A 12,283-nucleotide genomic window follows, 5' to 3' on the forward strand; every position below is an offset into this window, starting at 1 on the left:
GAAAAGCACAAACGGGGACGGAGGCACGATGGATCCAGGGGTCACTCAGAGCTAAGGCTCAGCAGCGTCTTGGCGATGGCGATGGCGTCTCAGGGCCGGCGAGGGAGATTGATGTTGAGTGCGACTGAGAGGCTGAGGCCTGGTGGTGCTCTGTGATGCGTCGGACAGAGTGGCCGCTGATCGTTGACTCGCGGTTTTGAGATGAGCAGCGATCGGCCGTCCGACACATGGGAAGAGCCGTTGGAGGGATGGTCCAAGCCAGGTACGTGAACTTCAAGGGCAGGATTGGTTGTACGGATACGGAGTACAATGAAGCGCAACAAAGGCGTGGCAGAGCAGAAAGGGATTGAGTGCCGGAGAATGCCAAGCAAACAAACGGAATCGAAAGCAAATCAATAGCTGGAATCGGGTCAAAATGCAAGTTTGGATGTGTGTCGGTAAGGACTAAGAAGTGAGAGCTCGTGTCTGCGTCTCATCCCAACAGGTCAGAACCTATCGTGCTGCAGGATAAAAGTTAGTCAGCTGCAACACCTCGGATGGCATGTCAGCTCAGGTCACTTCGGGCTGTCAGCTCTGCTCAGCTCATTCGCCTTGTGCGCAAGGCAAGCTGTCAGATGGCAGACAGGCCAGGTTCAATACGAATTATGAGACCGTGATACGAGTTACAGGTCCCGACACGCGCGATGAAAGACAGAAGAGACGTAAAGAGCAGAATAAACCCAAAAAAACAGGGCAACATCACACATCCACATCCATTTCTTCAAGCTTGGCCTTGGGTGCATAACCGGCAGGCTTGGGCATTGTGTTGTTTATGTACGCCAAGGAGCGATCGGTTCGGCCAAGGCAGATCACACGACGGTAGAGAGCCGGACGCCGCGGGGGATATGAGCGACTTGGAGCGAGTGCCACCGGTTGCCATGTGAGCCGCCGGGCTGCCAACACATCGCGTGTGTTTGGGCGATGACAAGTCAAACTGGCGATCGTTTTTTTCCAGACATTGGCTGGCTTGGTGTCTTGACAAGTCTTGGTCAAAAGTGAGTGCGATTCAGAGTGAAAGTGAGTGTGGGAGTGAGAGTGGCACATGAGTGAGTGAGAGGGTGACATGGCCACTGAAGTGAGCTGAGGAAAGACCAGAGGGACAGCGGGCAGTGGAATTTGGGAAGGCACCGATGGGAGGGATTGGCAACTGGAGAAGGAAAGAACACCTGGGTTGCTGGAGTGCTGGAGAAGGAAGGAAGGAACCTGCCCGTGGCTGCCCTGGAAGGAAGGTCTCGACCGCAATTAACCTTAGTCCTCATTCACACTGTACGTACCCCCACTGGCTCCACCAAACCTTGTAGCGAAGCCAGTGGCTACGCAGTGCCAAGGCCACCGGGAATTTGGATGGAACTCTCAATTTCCTGCCTCAAATAGGGGGCAGCTGCACAGTAGCTGCCTGACAGTGCAGCACACGGCCACTCACGGTACGTACCGTCTACGAACCATACGGAAGGACCAATCACTTGCGGCTCCAAAAACTGACAGCTTCGAGCCGCCAAGACTCCATTAAATTAGCACCACGGCCCACCTTACCAACCTGGCAACCTCAGGTTTCCCATTTTCCCCTGACCTCCCAACGGCACCCGAAATCCCCGGACGGCGCCTATCAGGTACGTACCCGGCACGACGTCTTTCCCTCTTCGTGACTTCTTCACATTTACAGGGCGCAGTCTCTGTTGTCTGTACGAGTATTCGTATGGGTACGGCCAATATGTACTCCGTACGTCGATAGACCCGGAGCTTCTTTGTTTCGTTTCCTCTTCCAACCTCAATCACCTGAAAACTGAAGCATCGTCTTGAGAGCCATCCCTGCGCCATCATCCTTGTCCAGCTGGCAAAGGAATCCCCCGAGATTAACACTACTCCCGCAATCCCTACAAATGAGCCGCATCACGGGAACATGGCACGCCGGCCAAGATCGACAGTCCCTCGTGGTGCTCTATGGATAGGCTCTAGCGTCCCAAACTTTCAACATAATCAACAGATTCCTGCCTTCAGACATGCGGCACGCCGGCCCCGTGGGTCCACCTCCGGATCGGACGGCCGCCCCATGTGAATGCCGAGACCTGGAAGTGCCGTGACCCTGGGGCTTGCCGCTCGAGTTCTGGCTTCAGCACTGGCTATGGAGTCGGTTCGGTCCATGATATGACATGTTGGAGAGCTCGAGCGGATAACATCTTCCAACCGCTGGCTACCCATCCTCGCTATCAACCTTTTTGTATTGAGATTGGCCAATTGTGACTCAAACTGACGCATTGTAGCACGCGGCCTATATTCCTTCTACGACTATCCCATACAGACTGTGAATGCTGCAATATATTTGCGAGGCACATCAGCCGCATAGAGGCTTACGTGAGATGCCAGTTATATCTTATCAACGGCGCTGGTCGGCTATCGCTGGACAAGGCAGCAAGACGCATGTTGGCTGACTTGCACGAAGCTTCTACCTCATGAAGGCCCGATAGAGGGATGTCAGTCAGCAAGCTAACGGGCCCAATATGTCGCAGACTCTCGCTGTCGCAACCACTGTATTTTTGCCGTATAAAACCTCGTGGCTATCGTCGACACCCTCTGCATTGTGATACCTCGCACCAGAGTAATCCGACCATCATGGCCGTCCCAGACTGGGTACTTTTCGTCGCGGGCCTAGTTGCCTATCAGCTCGCGAACCGGTGCGCGCATCAGATAGTCAAACGAGCAAACCCAAACTTCTACAAGATGTTGCAGACGGACAAGCATCGCAAATTGGCTCCTTATTTTGTCTTCCCGCTAGGTTTTCTCTTGACATTGATCACAACAACCATCTGTATCGCCGCATACAATGACACGTCCTCCGCCACCGAGATATTCGGGCTCGACCGCCCCTTCACCGCCAATGGCAAGGTTTGCCTCGCCTCTCGAGCCATCCTCTGGACCTCCGAGCTGCCACTTCTCAGCTACTCCCCTGAATACGTCACCCATCATGTCCTCTCGCTCTCATCCCTCGGTCTCTTTCTCATTGGCCGGGGCCCAAGAAGACCTCTCTATCTAATCTACGCCGGCCTGGCGACGGAGCTGTTCTACGATACTGCCGTGTTGATGCGATTCCACGGCCGCACGACGTCAAACTCACCATTGCTCCGAAAGATCCTCCTCGCGAATGTAATTTCGATGGTATTATTCAGACTTCTTCCAATCATAGCACACAGCATGGCAATGCCGGAAACACGAGCAGACTACCTCGGCGGAATCGCATCTTATTGCATTCATATATGCCGTTTAAGCTTTGTCCAGCTGGGGTCCCTAGGATACGTCAACGCCACGGCAGGCAGAAAATCTAGGCTGGCTTCCACGGATACCGCGGACAACGTGTTCGAGAAACCAAGAAGTTGGGTCGGGAGCTTAATACAACGTCCCATGGCCTTGGTTGTCGGTGCCGCCATTGTCGTTACGACGCTGACCTTGAAAGAGTTGGATTTCGTCAGCTCATCGTCGTAGGCTACTATTGTGTCATGGCTCTGACCCATGCGCCAGTGCTCTGTTGACAACCAGCTCGGATCGTCAGGGTTTGGGAACAATGTGTCACACATAGCGGGAAGCGAGTTTAACCAAATGTGGTATCTTAAAGTCTGTATATGCATGCCCTCGTCCAGTGGCTACCAGTATGTAGAGAAGAGAAATATGGTACATGAAATGATACACAGCACACACGCTCGTTCTCGCCGCTTATGCGACGGTGGCGCCCGTCAGAGTGAAGGAGTAGTCCAGGCCCTTGTTGGCATCGCTGCTAGCAAGCTGGAAACCGTTGTACTGGATGAGAGTCTTGGGGGTGTTGGCAACGACCAAGCTGGCCTCCTCGCCGCTGGCGATCTCGGCGGAGCCGGCACCGTTGGCGAGCTGCACGTAGCGGACTGAGTTAGAGCCCTTGATGGCGAGGTGGGCGGTGAACTCGCCGGCCGAGGTGATCTTGACGTCGACCTTGCCGCCGGAGGTCGTAAGGGGCATGATGTTGGCACCCATGTAGCGGGGGGCGCGAGCGGACTTGACCTTGTAGCCGTCGCCAGACTTGTCAACGTTGGCAAAGTTGACGCTGTCCTTGGCCTGGTTGAAGATCTCCTGGGCCTGGTCGTGGCCGATGTCGACGTAGGCCATGTGAGCCCAGTACTTGCCGACAATCTCGCCGGCGGTGGTGTTGCTGGCGACGCGGTTGAGGGTGTGGAGGGGCGTCTCGTTGCTGTTCGCCTCGTACTGGACCATCATCTGGTGAAGCGTGTCCTTGCCGAGGCCGGCAATGTTGTCCGGGTTGTTGGTGAGGTAGGTCAGGAACGGCCAGGCCTGGTAGTAGTTACCAGAGTCAACGGTGCCGTCAACAATGACCTGGAAAGAGTCGCCAAGGACCTTGTTGACCTCGAACTCGGTGCGGCCCTCGGGGGACTTGTGCTTGGTGCGGGCGTCGGCGCAGAGGGGCGAGGTGTTGTAGGTGTCGGCAACCCAGTTGGCGACCGTCTCCCACCAGGCACCGGTGCGCTCCTGGTCGACCCAGGTGCGCTGGTGGTAGTGCAGGGCGTGGCCGTACTCGTGGACGGTGACGCCTGGGGTGGCAAGGTAGGTGTCGACGACCTCGAGCCAGCCGGCGCCGGACTCGTACTCTGAGTGCATCACGCCAGCGGCGTTGTCGAGCTTGGAGACGGAGTAGACGTTGGTCTTGTAGTAAGGGCCGTTGTCGGAGCCCTCGTTGAACGAGAGGCCGGAGGACCGCCAGCCGAGGGTGTTGACGAAGCACTCGTATGCGCCCTCGAGCATGGCGAGGGAATCATCGGCGGAGCTGCCGCCGGCGTAGACGCGGAAGTGGGCCGAGTCCTTGAAGTCGCTGCCACCGGGGCCGGCCTTGGTCTGGGCCTCGAATTCGGCGGGCTCAGCACGCGCGACTACCTTGGGGGCGCCTGCCTGAGGAGCCGCATGGATGCCGGTGGTGAGGGCGAGGAAGATTGTGAAGAGAAGTTGGTTTGACCTGGCCATCTTGGGCAACCTGTTATATGTGTACGTTGAAGAAAAGAGCGAATGAACGAATGAACAAATGAGCGAACGGAGAAAGACAGAGGCTTTCTTGCAAAGAATGAAATCGAGATGGATGAGAACTTGATCGGAGACTACTCCTTCTTCAGTCCAAGCGATCGAGGGGCGCCATCTTTTGTAAGTAGAAGCGCCAACTTCGCCAAGACTCTCTGGTAAGGATGATTTCCTCTTTGAGCCAAGACGTATGATGCAAAGCAGGCAAACATACACACACGGTGACCTGGTGATCTACGGATACAGCCCGGCCTGGTCACAGTCCAGTGGTCCACAGGGCGAAATCCTTTACTGCGTGCGGACAATTTGCAGTTGGTGTTGAGAGGCGTAACGCGCTGGCCCTTGTTAGTTGAGACTGGGCCCGTCCATGGGGGCTCGATGGAGTGTTTCTAAGAAAGTGTTGGCAATTTGCGATGAAACGGTGGGCAGAATACACCAATCAGCAACGATGCGTATTGGCCCCTCGCTGGCCTTATTCGTGTTGTTCCCTGCATCGATCACCTCGAAAAGAATACCCTAGGCTTTACTCTAGACCCGGTAGGTACAGGTTGAGTAGGAATCTCATGATTGATGGATTTCAAGATTGTCAAATGGACCGAATCTGTTCCCAGTCAGGCGTCCTCGCTGCTGTAAGATTACAGTAAGTGAGCTACCATAAGTCACATCTGCTTGTCCAAGGGAACATGGAGAAGAAAAGTCTCATCCGAACTCCCAAGTAGGGGGCGCATACGCCAATGACTTCGATATTGGATCTCCCCGTCAAATCCTCCACTTCAAGATGACGCTGATCTCGTTCTCTCCGAATGTCAAGGTGCCCCCTCCCAAGGACATCTACAAGTAGACGATGGCTTCATCCCACTCAACCGAAGGACCCGTACTCCGTAACGTGCCACTCGCTAAACGCTGACAGAATATGCCTTAGTCAAAAGATCACACACGGACCCCATTATTCTCTGACACGCTTCCCTGCTGCCCTGCATCATGATTGGCGGCAATATACCCGCAAGTGATTTAAAGTGATTTAAAGTACTCGGAAACTTCCCCTGAGCCTTTATGGTTAGTTTACACAACACTCCCGACTTCTTGGGTAATGGTATCCGTAACAAAGGCGACTATTTCCCCATTTTCTGCCTGGCCCTTTCGCTATCGCATCGCAATACGATCGACCGTTTGTGACACGGCACCACCCAGCGCCCCTGAGCGCATCTGTGACTTTGACCTGCTGTTTTAGTCATATTTCAGTGGTGCTCGATGCTACAGTAGCAGCAACTCAAGCAGACTTCAATCGAAAGTAGGAGGAAGCCTCTCCAGCCAACCACGAAACACTTTGACCGAGGACAAAGAGTTCATCAATCGATGTCAGACTTGCGAAATCTTCAAGAGCAAAAGGGCTACTGGATCTAGAATGGCGACTGATCACGAACACTGTAGGTAGTGATGCCAACTTAAACTTCATCGAGTCATGTCAGCCAACAGAGCCCCTCCAATGTGGGCTAGATTTGCTACGGGTTGTGGGAGAGGATCTTCACCAAAGGAACTTTGTTAAAGTGATCTCCTTCTCAATTTCTTTGCACTCAACTGGAAAAGAGAAGTCGGCGAAGAATGCTGTGCCTTCTAATGAGACCGCGTATTGATTCACGTAAGAAGCTAAAGACTCAGTCAAAATGCTTGCTTACTGTCGAGGGTTGCTGAGACTCAAAGATTGCCAAGTCGGCAGGAACGGTGCGACGCAACTTGAATGGCTCCAACTCTCGGTCCTTATATCTATTGTGCCAAGGCCTGTATGTAAATGACTTTAAATTGGCAAGACTGTAAGTTGGTATCTCAGTTCTACCTTGCTAGGGCAAGCATCTAGAACTCAGGGATCCCGGCAATCAGGTGCCAAACTTAGACAATAGTATTAGGGACTTTCAGACAGACCAAACATGCAACTTCGATGAAGTTTCATCATTACCAGAATCTGCTTCCCAATTGCTTGATTGTGACGCATTCTTAAGATCCTGAAATGAAGCTTATGTCAACGAACATTAGGCCTGATGAATTCACAATCTGTCGGAGCGAAGGGCCTCAATAAAAGAATAACCACAGGCGCCTAGTATCTCTTCGATATCCTGGGTCAACATGTTATTATATTGTGCTCTTTTACCCACCTGGACTTGACTCAGACCTCTCGTTCCCAAGATGCGCGAGTTTAAGGGGCGGCAGAACTTGGTCTTCGCCTCATTTCCAAAATATGGTCCCTAAATGCGGTCTGATCCTTCGGCATCCCGCAATATCGTACCTCATGTCGCTATTATTTTCGCTTTGCGTTTGATTAAACAACCTTTGAAGTGCGTGCATTACTTACTTTTGTCCTCCTAATACAGATCAACGCTGGTTATAGACATCTCAGCACCCCAATGGACCAAGAGTTCGAGAAAGCTTCGGAATTTGATTCTAAATTCTCTCCAGAAAACAGAGATGGAGAGAATGAAAGGACATCTGAGATCTTTCTCTTATTTCAGCAGGGCGATGTGCTAAAGCACTGCATTATCACCTCATCGAGTCTGTCAGATGGAGGCTGGAGTGACCGCCGTGCTTTTCTTGAGATGTTTTTATAACCAGACGGCTGTATTCCGCCGCAAAGATTCCAAGATAACGATAGACTCAATTACTCAAGTATTTGATCGAGACATCAACAACCAAGGTCATTCGGCATTGTTTCTGGCCTTAGTTGCGAGCAGACTATGACATCGCTAGCACGAGTTAGCGCCGAGAAAGAGTTGGGTGTACATAGCACGGCATGGCCGCTTCGTCGATATTCCGCGGTGTACAGCAAATGGATATTTCGGACAAGTTCACGATAATCGGAGAGCCAGAAAATAATATCATGCTGGTAAGCAAAGATTCGGGGCGAAATGCTTCAAGTTTGTTTCGGTGATACCAGTTGATGTCGTTGATATATTCTATCACCACAAAGTTTATGGATTAGTGAGCGTGAAGGCGACATCACCCGTGCTTGCGCCTCCTTTGCAGGTTGACTTAAAACTGCCACTCGGGCATGTTGCTCTCGCTGCCCGTATGCATCCTTCCCAGCGGCCTTTAGATACATTGATCGTGGCTCCAGAAGCGGTCGGATTCAGGGTGAACTTCGCGGTTCCTGATACGCCCGTAGTACTCTTTGGGGCGCCGCCGCATTTCTGGATGGACCCTGCTATGCCGCCGCAGATAGCCAGTGTAGCGACGTTCATGTCGTGGGTATCAATCTTGCTACAATAATTCCTTAGCTCGACGGCTTCCTGCGCATCTTGGGTATGGATGTAGACTTACGCGTTCTTGTCTGTGCACGTAGTGCCAGTGACGGCTGCCGGATTGACATCCTTCGACGCACGGATTTCTAGGATGTTGTCATTCGATTGCGGAAGTATGGGGCTTGGCACCGCGGCAGAAAACCCGGAGAAGAGCAACAGAGCTGAGGCGATGTTGGCGATTAACATTTTGGCGTTGACGAAGAGGTAGGTGCAATAAAGTTACTAAGTAGAGTAAGGATAAAGTTTCATCTACTTGGGCCTGCCAAGACAAACTAGAACTGGAAGATATGGTGAACGAAGGCCTCGAGAACAGCAAACCGTAAGGTGTTGAATCTAGATGCAACGCCAGAAGGCCAAGACGGGTAATTTGTACGAGGGCAGAGTCAATGACTCTGTAGGGGCACTATCGCAGATTTGCGGCTGTGATGTGAGCTAGTTGTTCCAGCAGGGATGAACTTCAGACGACAATGGTTTCGGTCTGTTCGCTTAGAGATCTGATGAACTCTGTTCACACATGACAATGATAGTTGGGATAGAAAAACCAAATGACATCAAATAGCACACAGCGCAGCAGTACACTGCTCTAGTTAACATTGTTCCATAAACAGCGCATGCTCAAATATTGCCAGGTCTCGAGCAGCCTGAATAGCTGGTCTAAAGGCATCGGGTGCGCCGTTTTCTTCTGGTGTGTTGATGTCTCTAGTTAGATCATGTTGCCGTTTCAACTTTTGCCGATGTTTCGCACCATCCTTGCCATCCCACGTTCGGACCGGACGGCAACTCGGCGTGATCCGAAAGTGACCGGCTTGCACCTGCAATGACCAACAAGACAAGATGAGCGACAGACTTTGCGTTTCTATGATCTACACGCATTCAGAAGGGTCTAGCCAAATACACCATCGTTCTTCGGCTCAAATTCCACATGTGGGCGATTGATGGCTGATTCGGGAAATTCTGCAGGGTCACTGCTCAGGATGCCCTCCATGATCGGCGCAGACATGCCCAGCTAAGAATCACAAAGTTGTCAGTCTGGTCACCAAAATGAAAACTTGTGTAAGGGTAGGTTCAAGCTACTTACCGCGAAATATCTAAGCTTCACGGCATGAATCATAGTTGCGGCTTTCGCGGTTACCTTGAATCGTAGAACACTCCATCCCAGAGGAGGGAGGTCATGGACTGTGACAAGAGCCGGGTCCTTGAGGTTGAGGGACTTAGACAGGTGGCTACGACCTACAAAAGCCTCTTTCACGCTCTTGTGCGAGAACCTCGCGTTCGGCTGCGCGCCAAGCAACCAGGCAGGATCGGCATGCTTGTAGAGTGGTACCGTGTCGTTCAGGTTGTTCTCAATGATGAGATCAACAACGGAGCCAATTGGGATACCTTCGATAATGGGCTTGCCTAGAGATCCGAGAGAACCAGACTCGTTGGCTGCCTGAAATAGAAGAGGCATCAAAGACGAGCGGAATAACTGCCAAGGCTTCTCGTTGAGGTAGAACTCTGGCACATGAGCCTCCGTGGGCGAAGTTTGAGATCCGGCAGCGAGATGGAACGTGAAGTCTGCTCTCTCTAGATGCAAACCCTTGGCCGAAGGAGGTGGCGTGGCAGGATAAGGCGGTAGAAATTGGCCATTGACAGTTGTGCAGCCCTGGTTTGTAGAACCATCAGGCAAAACACAGATGTCGTCCACTGAACCTGGCTGTGGAACCTTCATCGGCTGGCCGTAGATGGGTCTGCGGCTACCCTACCACGTCCGCTGTGTCAGCTTTTATTCTTGATCATGAGAATGGTAGACATACCGGGTATCTCAAGATCGAGTAGGCCTGCAGGTTCTGCATCTGGCTTGTGGACGAGATGCGCATGGCGTAGTCTCCAGGTTCCGCGTTTAGTCTCACCAGAACGGTAAGCCTTCCAGCGCTGGGCACGTAGACAGACTATCAGGTGTTGTAAGTTCTGTGTCAAAGGATGGCAAAGGTTAAATGGGATGACTTACATCGGCTTCTTCGGGAACAACGAAGCCACCATTATTCGCAACTACAGTCAGCTTGTGATTGTCAATGGAGACCATGACGGAGTGCTCGAAACCAATGTTGATCAGGTTCAACATCATGTATTCTCTGCCTTCCGTCTCAAGGACCTAGCGTGGTGATCAGCATCATTCATAGCTGACGCGCCATCACAGCCAGACATCACAAACCTCATAGTCCGCTCTACTTGGTGTGCATGATTCTTCTGGGAGACCAGGTGGTTGGATGCAGCCTGTCTCATCCAAGCGATGTCCGTTCAATTGTTCGTATCCTGGTTGACGGCAATGTACACGGCCCTTTCCTACAAGACACAGCCCAAGTCAGTGGTGGAAAGCTCTGATGGGGATGGACTTGCTGACCATTGACGAGGATCGAATCATAGCAATAGAACTCCGACCCTTCAGCCCGCATGCGGAGCATTTTCCAGCCTGTGTCCCGGTGTTGGTGATTCTTGATAGCGAGATGTCGGACTTGCTTCTCGGCCTCCATAATTTTTCGCAGCTCGATGTCATTTTTCGTGATGAGACGGTAGGGACGAGGTCGAGATGGGCTTGGCGCTACATAGACCATACCATACAAGCCCTTGCGTTCGAAGTCAGACTGGTATATTTTGGCAGTTGTGAAGAAAGTTCGTACTGGAAAGAAAAGGAGAAGGTAAAGAGGAAATGATAAAAGACGGAGACTTCAAGCATACGAAAGAACAACTGTGTGACATAAGGTAGGAGAAGGAAGAGACCTACATCAGCAGACGCAGCAGTTGTGTGCTCAGCGTACCAGTTGAGACCCCACGAGCCAGTCGTGTCAATCACGCTTGTGAAGTTGCCGCGAGGGAGAATAGGGTACTGTCACATCAGTGTAAGCTTTGCACATTTGAGCCGCTAGGTACTGTCGAACCTGCGATATCCCAGCGGTACCGTCATTCCAGCTTCCAGTTCTATGATCGACCGAGTTAGTATTCTACCTTAATCAGTTTGAACTACATTGCTGGGTTTGCTTTCACACTTACGCCTTGTGTCCAATGCCGGACCTTTGAAGATGGGTCAATATGGAAGCAGAAAGTAAAGTAAAACTTGGGGAGATCCTGACCAGTGAATGGAAGACTGAGCATAGACATCGCTCTTGACTGTCAATGCGACAAGATCGCCTTCTTCAGCGTACAGCGTGGGGCAAGGCGTTTGTCCGTTGCAAACGAACATGACTCTCCATCGACCGCCATCTACTTCCATGTCAGTTACTTCCATAGGGCTGATCGTACGCCTTGCTCAAACCTGGGTTCATCCATCTCACTCCAGACTGGAGCGTGTACTCTCTCATGAGTCTGTCTTGTCCACTGGGGTTGTGGCGGCCCCAGCTACCGAGCAGCCCCGTGAGCGGGTACCCATTCCTCCACAGCCCAGTAAGGGCGAGGAGCAATAGCGTGGACAAGCCAGAGATCCAAACATTTCTAGTGTAACGGTTCCCCGACTTCTCTCGAGAAACGCCGAGTTGTGTTTGGTCAAGTAACTGCTGTTTTGATTCCATTTCCGGGCTGAGCTTGGAAATTTCTAAGCCGGGGGAATCGGGGAAAGACGAAAGAAATTTGGATTGGGCAGCTCGACAATAACAACCACGGGGACCGTGGCGACTGCGGACTTAGGACATGACATCTCCTGGGGTCTTTTCCGTCCTGAGTCAGATTAATAATTCGGTAGTCAGATTTCTGACTACTAATCGCCCCTTTCAAGACGCTAGGTCTCCCCGTTGTCCTTCGGACCGTGAGTTGCAACGTTGTAGCTTTTCCAAAGGTGTTGTGGCAAAGGGGCACGACCCTGTTTCGTAGAGCATTGCGTTGATCATGATTCGGCACTTTGAGGTCTGCCAGGGGTTTGCAACCGATCTGTA

The 12,283-nt window shown here is 52.0% G+C and overlaps 4 protein-coding genes across 4 annotated transcripts; 1 reads left to right on the forward strand and 3 right to left on the reverse strand.

Moving 5' to 3' along the window:
• Window positions 1-2,649: 2,649 nt before the first annotated feature.
• Window positions 2,650-3,516, forward strand: CTAM01_11775 (uncharacterized protein; the record flags this gene model as incomplete). The annotated part of the gene is made up of 1 exon (XM_060527784.1): window positions 2,650-3,516. The coding sequence occupies one exon, from the start codon at window positions 2,650-2,652 to the stop codon at window positions 3,514-3,516; it is 867 nt and encodes a 288-aa protein (XP_060377567.1).
• Window positions 3,517-3,744: 228 nt separating this feature from the next.
• On the reverse strand, window positions 3,745-5,037 carry CTAM01_11776 (uncharacterized protein; the record flags this gene model as incomplete). The annotated part of the gene is made up of 1 exon (XM_060527785.1): window positions 3,745-5,037. One exon carries the CDS (start codon window positions 5,035-5,037, stop codon window positions 3,745-3,747), a length of 1,293 nt encoding a protein of 430 aa, XP_060377568.1.
• A 3,011-nt stretch (window positions 5,038-8,048) lies between these two features.
• On the reverse strand, window positions 8,049-8,564 carry CTAM01_11777 (uncharacterized protein; the record flags this gene model as incomplete). Its single annotated transcript, XM_060527786.1, has 2 exons — window positions 8,049-8,337; window positions 8,398-8,564. The coding sequence occupies 2 exons, from the start codon at window positions 8,562-8,564 to the stop codon at window positions 8,049-8,051; spliced, it is 456 nt and encodes a 151-aa protein (XP_060377569.1).
• A 697-nt stretch (window positions 8,565-9,261) lies between these two features.
• Window positions 9,262-11,923, reverse strand: CTAM01_11778 (uncharacterized protein; the record flags this gene model as incomplete). The annotated part of the gene is made up of 11 exons (XM_060527787.1): window positions 9,262-9,384; window positions 9,457-10,119; window positions 10,175-10,309; window positions 10,369-10,512; window positions 10,573-10,703; window positions 10,762-10,984; window positions 11,143-11,244; window positions 11,297-11,336; window positions 11,409-11,429; window positions 11,489-11,618; window positions 11,671-11,923. The coding sequence occupies 11 exons, from the start codon at window positions 11,921-11,923 to the stop codon at window positions 9,262-9,264; spliced, it is 1,965 nt and encodes a 654-aa protein (XP_060377570.1).
• Between the last annotated feature and the right edge of the window lie 360 nt (window positions 11,924-12,283).

The sequence above is a fragment of the Colletotrichum tamarilloi genome (genome assembly GCF_030869305.1).
Source record: "Colletotrichum tamarilloi strain Tom-12 chromosome Unknown Scaffold_67.1, whole genome shotgun sequence".
Taxonomy (NCBI): Eukaryota; Fungi; Ascomycota; class Sordariomycetes; order Glomerellales; family Glomerellaceae; genus Colletotrichum; species Colletotrichum tamarilloi.